Below are 14210 nucleotides of genomic sequence, written 5' to 3' on the forward strand. Positions count from 1 at the left end.
TTAGTATTTGTGCTGAGCAAGCACATCATGTAATTAATTAGAAGAAACACACGTATAAACCACAGTGAAAATTATTTAATTGTAAATATTTCATCCTAAGTATCTTAGGACATCATCAGTACAGTATTTAAACAAAAATTAGGAATAACATACAGTTAGGGCGCATGATTACAATAGAATCTCATGAAAACGTGCATAACGTGCTAAAGTAGTACAAAAAAAAAATGCACGTTTTCATGAGATTCTATTGTAATCATGCGCCCTAACTGTGTGTTATTCCTAATTTTTGTTTAAATACTGTACTGATGATGTCCTAAGATACTTAGGATGAAATATTTACAATTAAATAATTTTCACTGTGGTTTATACATGTGTTTCTTCTAATTATGAACGCACCACAGGTTTCATTATTTAAAAAAAAAAAAAAAAAAAAAAAAAACATCATGTATGTAGCACTGGATGGGCTAAAGATGAACTAGAACGAGTGGCAGTATTTTTATAATACCACTCATTCTAATTGAGTCAGTAATCTGAGATAAAATGATACAGTACTCCTTTGTAAAGACAGAAGAAATTGACTGAGTTGATGAAATCACAAGAACAGAGGATATAGACTTAATCCTGGTGCAGCAAAAGATTATGATTCTTTAAAGAAATGTAGATGGAGAAGGTGGTGAGAAATTAGAGATATTACTTGACTCTTTTAGCATGAAAAAGCATTAATCTGTGATAGTATTGTCACTTAATTAGGTGATTATGTCTAAGGATCAAGTGGATTGACAGATAAAAAGTACCCTCCAAGATGAATTATAGTATCTGACAATATTGGAGTCCTGACAAAGAGCAGATTAATTTGGGATAATGCATATATATAAAAAGGCTTATGGGTTGACAGTTATAAATAACATATAAAGAACAATAGAGCAAGAAATAATTAAACTTGTATATATAATAAGTATTTAAATAACTTGTATATAAATAAGTAAACTTGCTAATATTTCACTGCTTTTCTCACTACCACCATCATCAGAGCACAAATTACAACTGTGACATGCTACATTCACTGTTATGGAAACAGTTCAGATTTGAACTGAGTAGGAACTAATGGTCTAACAAGTCATCAAATAACAACATCTACAAATTAACAGCAGAGTTAATTTGTAGATGTTATTGTGGTCTCAGAATTGGCATCAGCTATGAGGCATTCCTCCTAGCCTCAACAAGTGTGGCTTTATTATTTTTCCAAAGATCTGATCATGACTAAACAGACACGTAATAACCACAGTAATAAGTTTTAATAAGTAAATATTTCATCCCAAGTATCTTAGGACATCGTCAGTACAGTTAATTCAAACAATACTAGGCATAACATACAGTTAGGGATGCATGATTACAATGGAATCCCAATATGCATGCAGTAGCGTGTTATAGAATTAAATTAAAATATATCTGGAGGGAAAAAAAAAAAAAGATTACATTAAAATAAGATAATATATATAAAAAAATTATTTTACACAATTTTGTATGACAATTTCCCATACTTTAGAAATAGCAAGAATGTCATTACGGTTTAGATTTGATCTGTGAAGTAGGGCTTCAGCGCTTTCTTTATATAAGCGTTCATGTTTATATAAAGATCTATGTAGAAGTTTGGTCTTTTCCCAAAAAACTGGGGGGGGAGCACTGTAGGCACCAGGGGGGGGCTGATTCATCCCCCTAGTATATATATATATATATATATATACACACACACACACACACACACACACACACACACAGAGACAAGCTGAATTACAGTTCACACAGCATGCTGAAGAGACAATGATTTGATCAATGGTTATTCTGCTGGCCTGACCTCTAGTGAAAATAAAATAAAATTACAATAAATAAATGAAATAAAATGAATTAACTCATCAAAGCTATATTCTATTTAAGACATCAGAGAAACATTCTTTTATATAGATAGTTTTGTTACAGTAAAAATAATGTTCTAATTTAACATGACAATTGTTATGTTAGATTTAGGATATCTTGGATTACCTATGGTCCTATTTATAATTAACTCTTAGGGAGAAAGGTTAAGTGGGTAGAATACGTGTCTTCCATATTCTTGGGATTTTTACACCATAATTATTGTTAAGATTAGGGTGATTGATAAGAATCTCACATGCCTCACACCCATGGTGTGATGTAAACAACAGGTGCTTTTCCAGTCAATTCTATGTAAAGTATTCAGGGCATGATCAGAAAGACCAGCTTGACCATAGTTATATTTAATGTGTCATTTATTTTCCTTTTTTCCGGTAGGTGTGTCCTGTTTCCCCTATAGAGGGCAATTAGTGCAATCAATATAGTATACTCCAGAGTGGGCCAGGGGAGAGAGTGGATCCTTGGATGAGTTGAGTAAGTTCTTTAATTTTGCAGGAGGTTTAAAGGTGGCTTTAAGGTTGTATTTTTGTAGTATTCTATTTATTTTGTCTGATATCTCCTTAATGTATGGAATGGTTACAGTTTTATTGTAGTCTATTGAGCAGAACTACCTTACTCTCTAGAAAGCAACCCACATTAGAGGGAGCCAGACCCAGAACAGATACTAAGGTGGTTAATGCTTCTGTCAAGACAGACTTGATCTTTGGTTCTTTATCCCTTTAACAGTTTCTGAAAGAAAAAATGCCAATTAGTTTGTTTAGTGAGCAATTGCTTAGTCTATTGTGGGCTGATTAGCAACGTATTTCATACTTACCTGCACAATGCGGTTTTGGCACCTTTTTTGTCTTGAAGATGTGTTCATCGTATTCCACTGTGTGGCAGATTAATGGGTTAGAGTTAATGGCTGCATTTGCAAAAAAAAAAAAAAAAAAAGTTTGCTGCCGTTTTGCATAGGAAGGTTGCAATATCTGGAATCTCATGAATTTTTTTTTGACTTTCGAGTCCACTGTGTCCCCCAGCTTGGCAATCCATATATCAGTATAGGTCTGATCATTGTTTTGTATAGGAGCAGCTTGATTTCCATGCCTAGTTGACTGCACCAGTTCAGTAATGGGTAAAGATTTTCTATTGCTTTGTGTGCTTTTGAGCAAGTGTACATGGGAAGTAAAGTGTAGTCCTTTGTCTAACTGTATCCCTGGCAACTGGCTGCCAAGAAATGGAGGTGTCAAACATTATTACCTCACCTTCTGGGTATACCTGTTTCCTTGTGAAAAGGACACTCTTGTCTGTCTTGACATCAATACACCATCTTCTGAATCTCTGCTCTAATTCTGAGATAGCGGCCTGCAGCTTTTTGGTTACCACTTTTGGCCTTAGGGATCAGGTGTCAGATTGTGGTGTCATCTGTGTATAGGGCCACTGTTGTGGTGGCTATGCAGGGGATGTCATCTATATATATAAATGGCAAGGAGTAAAAGTGACAGTAGGGAGCCCTGGGGAAACTCCTACTGTAATCTTGCATTCAGATGATCTAATTCCCTGTTGTTTCATGAAGTTCCTGATTCCCAAGATAAGAACTGATAAGGATGGTCAGGTCTGATGGGAGCCTGACATCAATTAGTCTATAGAATAGACCTCTATGCTAGATCTTGTCAAATGCTTTTGCAATGTCAAGAAATGCAGCACTGGTGTGCTGTTTCCAATTGTATTCAACAATGATGTGTTCTACTATTCTCATGATTTGTTATATAGTGGAGCGATTCTTGCATAAACCAAACTGCTCATTGGGTTTGAGGTTTTTATCCCTTTGAATTTTGCTGTCTTGTCAGTATCACTCGTTCAGCAATCTTTCCCAGGCAGGAGAGCAGGCTGATGGGATGGTAGTTCTCAGGGAACTGCTTTGCTTTCTCCAGTTTTGGGATTAAGATTATGTCTGCTTCTTTCTAGCATGAAAGTATTGACATCTTAGCATTGCATTAATGATTGCTACAAAGTGTATAATGGCTTTGGGGGAAGGGGGGGTCACCTTGTTGGAAATCCATTCTGGACCTGATGATTTCCTGTTCTTTAGTTTCTTGACTATTTCTTATAATTCAGTGGGTGACATTGGTTTGGTGTCATTTAGGATATTTGTGCACTTTAGCATGTGACATATGCTGGCATGGACTTTACTGATGAAATCTAGGTCTGCATGCATATAGTTTTGACTGCATTGTATTTCTAAAATGTCAGCGAAAGCTTCTACCTTCTCAGCATCATGATTGACCGAACACATTTTACCATGGATTTGTGGGAGGAGTTTTCAGTTCGCTCTGAGAGCCTTTGTCATCTTCCGTAGTGAATGATTCTCAGTGTTTTAGGGACAGCAGTTTCCTTTCCACTGTATTAGTTCCGATGGTTCCTCAATGTATGTTGAACTGAATAGATCCAACAGATTTTAATTACGAAAAAGCTGCTGACAACTGGACTTCTAAGAAGAAGAGAAGAATTAATGTATAGAATTTTAAGCTGTGAGCATTACAAGGTTTTTCATTACTTAATGAGAAAATAAGAAAAATCCTAGTCTTGTTTGTTATAATTACTATATAAAATATTATCCTTGTTTGAAGTAATTTCTAATAAAATTGCTATTTTAATTTGTTATGAAAAAGGATCTTTCTTAACTCATTCAAAATTTTTGTACGCCCAGCTAATGCTTCATTCCATCTGACTGGTAAAAATTTCTGGGGAGAGCACTGAAGATGTTCAACGTTTACTAACTACCATCATTAGTGTGAGAATTGCTTGCGTTTGTCTCACAAATGAGTTTGTGGCTTCTCGACGGGTTGGATTTGTAATGTCCAATAAGCACTGCTGAGGTTCCGATTTTGTTGCTTTTTTAAACAGCACCACCTGTACATGAAGCCTGTGCCTATGCAGATTTTGGTGCATCTTTGGATTTTTTTAGAAGATTGGATGCAGTGCGTTTTTTCTCTGTCTTGTTGTCAGGGCTTGGCCTGAGTTCATTTTCCCAGTTTCTTGGAGAGCGTGCGTTCTCTGCATCTCCTGTAGTTGTCTGGGTGTGGTCCACTGCAATTGCTGCATTTTGCTTGTTCTGTTCTCAGTTTCATGCATATAGTCATTTCTCTATGTTTTCTGCACTTGATGCAACAGAACTCTCCATTACATCAGTGGTGAATGGCCAGACATTTTGGCAGCAGTAGCATTGGGTAAGGGCATAGAGATTCTGACTTAATGATCAGGTTGCAGAAGTAGGGAGGTAAGTGATCTCTCACTGGTTTTTACTGTCTTTATTTAAAGCAGCATTGGCTGTTTGTCAGCTCTTAGCATGCAACTTACTTTGGGCTATACCCCACGTTTTTGGAGACCGACTACTCCTTCTTCAGTTTTTTTATTGATTCAGTGATACCACGCAGCAACAGCTTCAGGTTTTTTTTTTGTTTTTTTTTTCACTTGTCAAATCAGCAGTGTGATATGGGACTCTTTTTTTCATCCATGAATTTGGCGATTGTACAGTAGTCAATGACTGTCTGTGGCTAAATGCAGATGCCTTTGTTGGTGTTTTTAGTGTTACTGAACTCTTATTTTACGTTCTTTTAGAGCTGAGGCTAGTGTAGTCCACTGTACCTTGTCTTGCAGTATGATATGACCAGAGGTATTCTTTCCCTTTTGGTGGGCTCTGCATCCAATCGCATTTCCATGTTTTCCTTTTTTTTTTTTTTTTTTTTTTTTTTTTTTTTTTTTTTTTTTTTCCCCAGCTGATTTGTTTGGAACCATCTATGCGTGTACTAGGTTCTTCTGTGGCCTGGCATTAAGCATATCAGGAGACTGATTGGGCGTTGCATTTGGGAAATGGTGTGGCCATTTCTTCTCTAAGACCACCATAATCTGATCATGCATCTTGAGCACTTGTTCACAGTCCAAGCACTTCCAGTTCAGCTCTACCATTCACTCCCACGTTATCTGTAATGGAGGGTTAAAAAAAGATACTTACTGGATACTCACCTATATCTAAAGACTGGAGAGTTGATGGAATGTTGAATCACGATTCAAAATCCTCAAACTAATCCAAGAGAGAGACACTACAATGCACTTTAAGTGAATAACCAGAGATGACTCACCTAACCTCAAACCATGTATCAACTGACTCACTGACCAGATCTACTCTCTAACCGATCTTGTATCAGAACCTAAATTCAGGTCTCCTGTCCACTCAGATACTAAGGTTGAAGTAATGCAGAAGTCATGTATTTCTCATGTACAAATAGTGAAAACATGCAACACATTATTAAAATACTCTGGATTAGAGATAGTTGTTCAAAGTGTTTTCACTTGGTTATAAATTAAATCAAAGATGCCAAGAAATTATATTCTTGTTTAATCCTTTATCCAAGCGTAGACAAGCAAAGTTTACACATGAAGTATCTTCATGACTAGGCTACTTATGTGAAGAGTCTAATGACTTTACATTAATTGCCATAGTATCCCACAATGCAAAGCTTAATAATTTTAGCAGGAGATAAACTTTAATGAAGATTCAAGCTGTTCCAAAATATAAGGTAATACTTAAGTGAATTACATTTTTCCAGATTTATTGATCATGTTTACACTGTTTTTGTTGAAATCTGTTCAACAAAGAACTTTCTTTTCTGAATAATATTTTTTATACTTAAAAAAAAGAAAGGAAAGAATTCATCATAAAATATTATTACCAGAAACACTAATTTAAATGTCTTTATTTGTAAAATTTTTGACTTAAGCTTCACAGCCATTGTTAATACGATTATAGGAAAACACAAAAAAGGAGAACAATGATTCTATTGACAGTGCATGATATTATGTGCACTGTTGGATGCAGGAGAATAGCTCTATCTGCATTAATAGATATTCAAAATAAATTACAATAAAATAATTTAGTTATTAAGTTATTTTTAAATTTTGTTTTAAAAAAAAACAAAAAATTAATTGCAAATTAAGGAACACTTGCATGGCTTCCAAAATTGAGAAAGTTTCAGGCAATCAGTTTTGTTCAGGTTTGGGTTGTTGTTCACAGATTTCTTTGTACAGTCTTTCCAGAAGAAAATAACTTTTGTGTAACACTTTGATTCTATTCCACTGAATCCTATGTTTTGTAAATAATGTGTTGCTTGCTAAACCAGATTTCTTGGGTTCTTTATGCAAAATATTACTTACAATTATAATAACAGAATTAACTCATGTAAAATATTCTTTATTAATAGAATTTTTGCCTGAATATCACAGACATCATCAGTACAAGTACAAAGGCTAATTAAATAATAACTGACATATTCACAAGGTGCCACCTAAGTAGCTAAAGTAAGATAACTTAAAAAAAAAAAAACTATATATATATGTATACACAATTACAAAAGTTTTTAAAAAAAATAAAAACTATATATGTATTAGGTGATACTAAGTAATTTTATAAACTTAGTTAGTTTACTCCTAATCCCAAGTAAGCAAACAGTTAAGATTGCACCTGAACGTAGTTCAAGTCTAAAGGTGGTGCAACTCATAGTAAACAGTTAAGATTGTGCCTGAACTACGTTCAGGTGCAATCTTAACTGTTTGCTTACTTGGGATTAGGAGTAAACTAACTAAGTTTATAAAATTACTTAGTATCACCTAATACATATATAGTTTTTATTGCACCTGAACGTAGTTCAAGTCTAAAGGTGGTGCAACTCATAGTAAACAGTTAAGATTGTGCCTGAACTACGTTCAGGTGCAATCTTAACTGTTTGCTTACTTGGGATTAGGAGTAAACTAACTAAGTTTATAAAATTACTTAGTATCCCTAATATACATTACCCAAGGTAAAAAACTAATTTACATATATATATATATATGTGTGTGTGTATGTATGTATACGCGATTACAAAAGTTTTTTTTTAAGTTAAAATTATCTTACTTTAGCTACTTAGGTGGCACCTTGTGAATATGTCAGTTATTGTTTAATTAGGCTTTGTACTTGTACTGATGATGCCTGTGATAATCAGGCAAAAATTCTACTAATAAAGAATATTTTACGTGAGTTAATTCCATTATTATAATTGTAAGTAATATGTCTACTCATGGTATTTTCTTTCTTAAACTGTTATGCGAAATGTATTCCTGATGTTCTTCAAGATGAATTTGTGCAGAATGACCAGTCTGTCCATAATAGCATAAGCCACAAGAGCAGAGTATTCTGTAAACTCAAGGATAAGAATTACAAAGATATTTGTCTTTAGATGAGATAAGAAGGGTATTAAGTTTGAAAAACGTATTCTGGACGTTCTTTGCCTAAACCATCGATTTGGTATAGATGTGTTTGCTGTGGAACTCCTCCTTGTCTGATCATGAATTTCTTGAAAAAATTAATTCAATAAATCCAAGTATCGAATTAACCCTGGAAGTCGAAGATAACAATTGCCTTCCTTGTCTGGATGTTCTCAATCTACATCAACCAAATGGTGGTAGTCTAGAGTTCTCAGTATGTAGAAAACCAACTCATACTGGTAACTTCTAACTTACATCATCGCTACAGTGACCATATTTTTTGGAGAAAATAAAGGACAAATCAGAAATTGTTTCACTAAAACTAAAAAGCTTTATAACATTTATTATAAAATATAAGCATATACATAGCATTTTAACCAATCATTTATTACTTTAAAAAATTAATTTTGATACTTTTCACAAGAATGAATTTTTTTTTTTACTAAATCAGGTTTGTGTTTTAAAAATTCATAAAACTATACAGTTCATGTCAAAATTGCATTTGGTATAAATGCATGCTTTCAATGTTTCGATTTTTAATTGGATTTTTTTCACTGGTCCACATTGTTTACTAATGAAAATACTCAGGCATTAGATCCCTTTAGACATAAGCAAAATTCAAAGATTTTTAAAAGATACGTGTTTATCTGTGAAATATTTAAAATTTTCAACCCATCTATATTGGTAGGACTCATCATTTTGTTGCCTTTCTTCGATCTTTTCACTGGTGACATAACTTTACACATGCACATCAACGATGCAGCCATATATGCGATAGCGAGTTTCGGTGAAATGACAGTTTCATGTTTCTATGGGCCTTGTACTGCGTGGCTAATATTCAGCTTAATATTTCAATTCACAAAATAAAGGACAAAATGGCTATTTTAGAAGAAAAAATAAATCCAAAGGACAGAGCAGTGAAATAAAGGAGGCATGGTCACTGTAATCATCGCCCTTGTCAGAAAGATAGTGTAATCAAATCTTTAGTTGACAGAGCTCATAAAATCTGTTTTACAGATTCCCTTTCAAACAAAGAACTTTGGATTAGAGATAGATGTTGAAGGTTTTCGTTTGATTATACTATAAATTAAATATGCCAAGAAATGATATTCTTGGTTTCATCCTTTATCTACATGTAAAGTAAACAAAGTTTGCACTTGGAATTACTTCACGGACTGGGCTATTTGTATATAGAGGCTAAGGCAACTGATGTGAAGTCATTAGCCTCTATATACAAGTAGCCCAGTCTATGAAGTGACTTCACGCACAGACTTTGTTTGCTTTACACTTGGATAAAGAAAGGATGAAACCAGTACAAGTATTTTCTACCATCAAATTCACTCCACAAAAAAACTGTTTATTATCAGAACTATCTTTATCTCTAATGGTTATAATGCAAAAACTATTGAGGAAATAATCAATAATTATGATTGCCATCTTAACCTGCCTCAAGAAGAAATTACCAGAATTTGTATTCCATATGTTAAAGGATTTTCAGAAAAAATAACAAGACTACTGCGATAGATTAATTTAAAAGTCTCGTTCTGTCCAGTTCGCAAACTTAATATCTTCCTTATCTCCTCTGGAGACAAATATCCTCTTTCTTATCCTGGAGTTTACAGAATCCCCTGCTCTTGCAGCTTATGTTGTTATGGACAGACTGGTCATTTTACACAAATTCATCTATAAGAACATCTTCTTATTGTGCTATCTTCTATCGAAGGTCAGCGACCATCTTGGAGAACAAACTGCGCTCTTGTGCTAATCTGAGCAGTTGTGCACTGCTCTTTCCTGTCCACGTCTTGATGTTGTCAAACCATGATATTCTTTTTCTTCCTCTAGTTCCTTTGCCATCAATTCTTCCTATCAAAATAGTTTGTAGAAGTTGGTATTTGCTGTTTCTCATGATGTGGCCAAGATATGATGTTTTTCGTTTCTTGATTATTTGTACAAGATGTTTAGCTTTGCCAATGGATTTTAAGACCTCTTCATTGGTAATTTTTTCTGTCCATGATATCTTTAGCATTCTTCTGTATAGCCACATCTCAAAGGCTTCGATTTTCTTGATGGTTGTCACCTTCAATGTCCATGTTTCAACTCCATAGAGCAGAATAGACCACACGTAACATTTCAGCATTCGGCATCTGACTTCCATGTTTAGGTCTTTATTGCAGAATAGTGTTCTCATTTTCATGAAGGACTGCTGTGCAACTTCAATCCTTGTCTTTATATCTATTTCTGGATCCCACCGTTCATTGAGCCAACAACCAAGATATTTATATCTTGACACTTGATCAATATTTTTCCCATTGAGTGTCAGTTTCATTGATGAGGCTGGATGTTTGCTGATGATCATGAATTTTGTCTTGTTGATGTTTATATTTATTCCCATTCTTTGGCTTTCTATGTATACTCTGTCAATGAGTTTTTGGAGATCCATAATGTTATCTGCAATTAGCACGGTGTCATCTGCATATTGTAGGTTGTTAACAATCTTTCCATTTATTGTGATTCCCTCTGGACATTCTTCCAATGCTTTTTTAAAGATTACCTCTGCGTATATGTTGAACAGGAGTGGTTTCACTTAGAGTGGTTTCAGTTGTGTTTCACTTAGAGTTTCTTCACTTTTTCTATAAATGCGATTCTGAATTACTTTCAAAAATATTTTTAATGTTTGGCTCATTAGACTAATAAGTCGGAAGTCACCACAGGAATTCGCTTTGGGTTTCTTTGGGATAGTGATAAATGTAGATTTGAGCCAATCTGATGGAAATTCATCACTTTCATATATTTCATTAAATAGTTTTTCAAGAAGTTTGATGTTATCTGGTTCTATTAATTTTAAAAATTCTGTTTGCACACCATCTGGTCCACTGGTTTTTCCTGTTTTACTTGTTTGTATAGCATTCTCTATTTCGCATTTCATGATTGCTCTTCCTTGAATGTTATCGTTTATATTTATAGGCTTCTGTCTAGTATCATTGAAAAGTTCTGTTACATATTTTATCCAAATCTGTGCTTTATTCTCTTCTTCTAGAACTATTTTTCCATTTTCGTCTCTTAGAGACACTATTTGCTTTTTCCTCAGTTTTCCGGAAATTTCGTTGATTTTCTTATACAGATTGAAATTATCATGTTTCTTCTGAAGCAGTTCAATTTCAGTACAGAAATTTTTCATCCAATTTTCCTTGGCTTCTTTTATTTTTTTCTTGATGATGTTATGTGTTTCTGTATACCTGGCTAGGTCTTTGTTTTTGTACATTCTTCTTGTATCAATAAGAGAAAGAATCTCATCTGTCATCCATTCCTGTTGTTTTATATTATTCACATAACCTACTTCTTCAATACTTGTTGTTACGATGGCATTCTTTAAGCTATTCCAAAGAGATTCCACACTTTTATTTTCTTCTATGTTAATCTGTTGTAATCGCAGGTTAAGCTGTGTCTTGGCACTTTTATTTATGTTCGGGTCTTTCAGTTTTTCTACATCAATTTTCTTTTTCTTCTTTTGTGATTTTTTAGCTGATTTTAATCTAAGACGTACTTCTGCAACTATGGGATTGTGGTCTGATGAGATATCTGCTCCAGGATAAGTCTTTGCACTCTTTATACTACTGTGGAATCTTTTATTTATCAGTATATAATCAATTTGATTTCGGACAATGTTATGTTGGTTATCTTGAGGCGATTTCCAAGTATACAGTCTTCTGGATGGAAGTTTAAACCAGGTATTTGCTATTGTTAGATCTTCTTCCTGACAGAACTGGACTAGGCGATCTCCTCTGTCATTTCTGGTGCCTAAGCCATGTTCACCAACAATTTCTCCGTCACCCCCCTCTTCCTACTTTTGCATTGAAGTCACCCATCACTATGTTTATATCATATTTCTTTGTTAGGTTTTTAATCTCTTTTAGGTGTTCATAAAACTCTTCAACATCTTCTTCACTTTTATCAGCTGTAGGTGCATAAGCTTGGATGATATTTATGTTAATGGGGTTTCCCTTAAGTTGTAACAGCATTATCCTTTCAGAAAATGGAATCCAATTTAGTACTGATTTATTGATTTCTTCATCTACTATTACAGCTACACCATGTCGATGTTTGTTCTCATCATTCCCAGAGTAATACATTGTTGTATTATCTTGTTGACACTTTCCAGATCCTGGCCATCTTGTCTCGCAAATTCCCAAAATCCGGATGCCCAGCCTCTTCATTTCTCTTGTGGCATTTCTTAATTTGCCAGCTTCATACAGAGTTCTGACATTCTGAGTTGCAATTTTAAAAGTGGACACCATTTTGAGCCCGGAGATTCTTCGCACCCCTGTCCCATTTAAGGGACGCCGGGAACTTGGGGCCAATTGTAAGGGTTTGCTCGCCATGGTGGTTGTTCTGGAGATAAGGTAGAGCAGTAGTTTCTCCGTTTACTTTCTGCCCCGCAGTATTACAGACGTACACAATATAATCATATTACCATCTGCAAATCTCTGATCACAAGCTTTTCCGTCATCATTTGGCTTCAACCTTGTGTCAGTACTGACAATGCTGCTTCCCGATGACAGGGGCAGTGACCCCATCAGGTACTTATTTAATGGCGGCACTACTCGCCATGTCACCGAGTTATCATTGGGCTTTGTGAGGTTTTAAGTGAGACAGAGTTGCCACTTCTGCTCCCCCACGCCCTGATAGCTCAGTCGCTGTTGGTCCACGGCTGCTTATTCGCCAGATTGCTCTGCTTATATCGCAGCTAGCCTCCATATCTGAAGGCTGTTCCCCGATCCGCCACCTGGGGACGCACCCGGTAGTAGTCAGCTCTGCCCCGGGTACAAGAACATCAGGAAATGTATTTCTGATATTTTTCTGGATGTCTTAAAAAACACAACAAATCTGGTTTTGAAAGAAACACATTATCTACAAAACACAGGATTCAGTAAAACAAAACCAAAGTGTTACACAAAAGTTATTTTCTTCTGGAAAGACTGTACAAAAAAATCTATGAAGCACACATTTGCAAATCAAACCTGAAAAAATATGATTACCTAAAACTTTCTCAATATTGGGAAGTTATGCTTACTCTTACTCACCATTCATGTATTCCTTAATTTGTAATTAATTTTTTTTTAAATTTAAAAATAATTTATTAACTAAATTAGATTGTAATTTATTTTGGATATATATTAATGCAGACATAGCTATTCTCCTGCATCTGATAGTGCACATAATATCACTTGCTTTCAATTGAATCCCCCCCCCCTTAATTGTATTCACAATGGCTATGCAATTTGTAAGCTGAAAAGTTTACAAATAAAGATATTTAAATTAACATAAGTGATTTGGTAATAATATTTTAAGATGAATTCTTCCTCTATGTCTCGATTTTTAGAACAAAAGAAAGAAAAGATATTGTTATGCTTCATTACAATATTAGTATAACTTTAAACCTTGAATAAAGTTTATTATTATTGTTATTTGTTTTAGTTTCCAAATGAACAGACCATTTTGCAATCAGCAGTGCGTCAGTTTCTTCATAGAATGGTTGTGTGCTTGGAAGTGGAAGTATTACCCTTCATTCCTGCTGCTGCTGAGCAGTTGCTGAAAACCTCAGATGTACGCAGCATTCAGGAGTTCATTCCTCTTATAAATCAAATTATTAGCAAATTTAAGGTATATTTATTTGCTTGTTTACTTGTATAGTTGTTTAACAGTATAATTTAAGTTCCTAAACAGAAGTCCATAAAAGTCTGACTAAAGAGAATTTGGGGAGGGGGGGGTAATGTTAGCATAGTGATAATATTGCTGATTCAGCTGGAAATTAAAAAGTTAATTTTGTTTCATTCTCCAAAATAATTAAATCTATTCATATAGAGAAATAGAAATCATCCCTATTGTTACATGAGCAGAAAACCTGCATCGCTTTTGAAATTAGACTAAATTATGATGTATGTATGTACTTGGCTTTCCCTGCAATGACATCACTTCAGAGCCATGAAAGACTAAATTAA

At 34.5% G+C, this 14210-nt stretch overlaps 1 protein-coding gene across 1 annotated transcript in view; it reads left to right on the forward strand.

Moving 5' to 3' along the window:
• The window catches only part of LOC150109266 (exportin-T-like), a 359762-nt gene that overhangs the window by 277729 nt on the left and 67823 nt on the right, over nt 1-14210 (forward strand). The window contains exon 20 of the mRNA XM_090401965.1: nt 13687-13872. Coding sequence (XP_090258091.1) covers nt 13687-13872 — 186 coding nt within the window. The remainder of the gene's footprint in view (nt 1-13686; nt 13873-14210) is intronic.

The sequence above is a fragment of the Typopeltis vanoorti genome, chromosome 2 (genome assembly GCF_054136105.1).
Source record: "Typopeltis vanoorti isolate ZY-2024b chromosome 2, IOZ_Tvanoo_1.0, whole genome shotgun sequence".
NCBI classification, from domain to species: domain Eukaryota; kingdom Metazoa; phylum Arthropoda; class Arachnida; order Uropygi; family Thelyphonidae; genus Typopeltis; species Typopeltis vanoorti.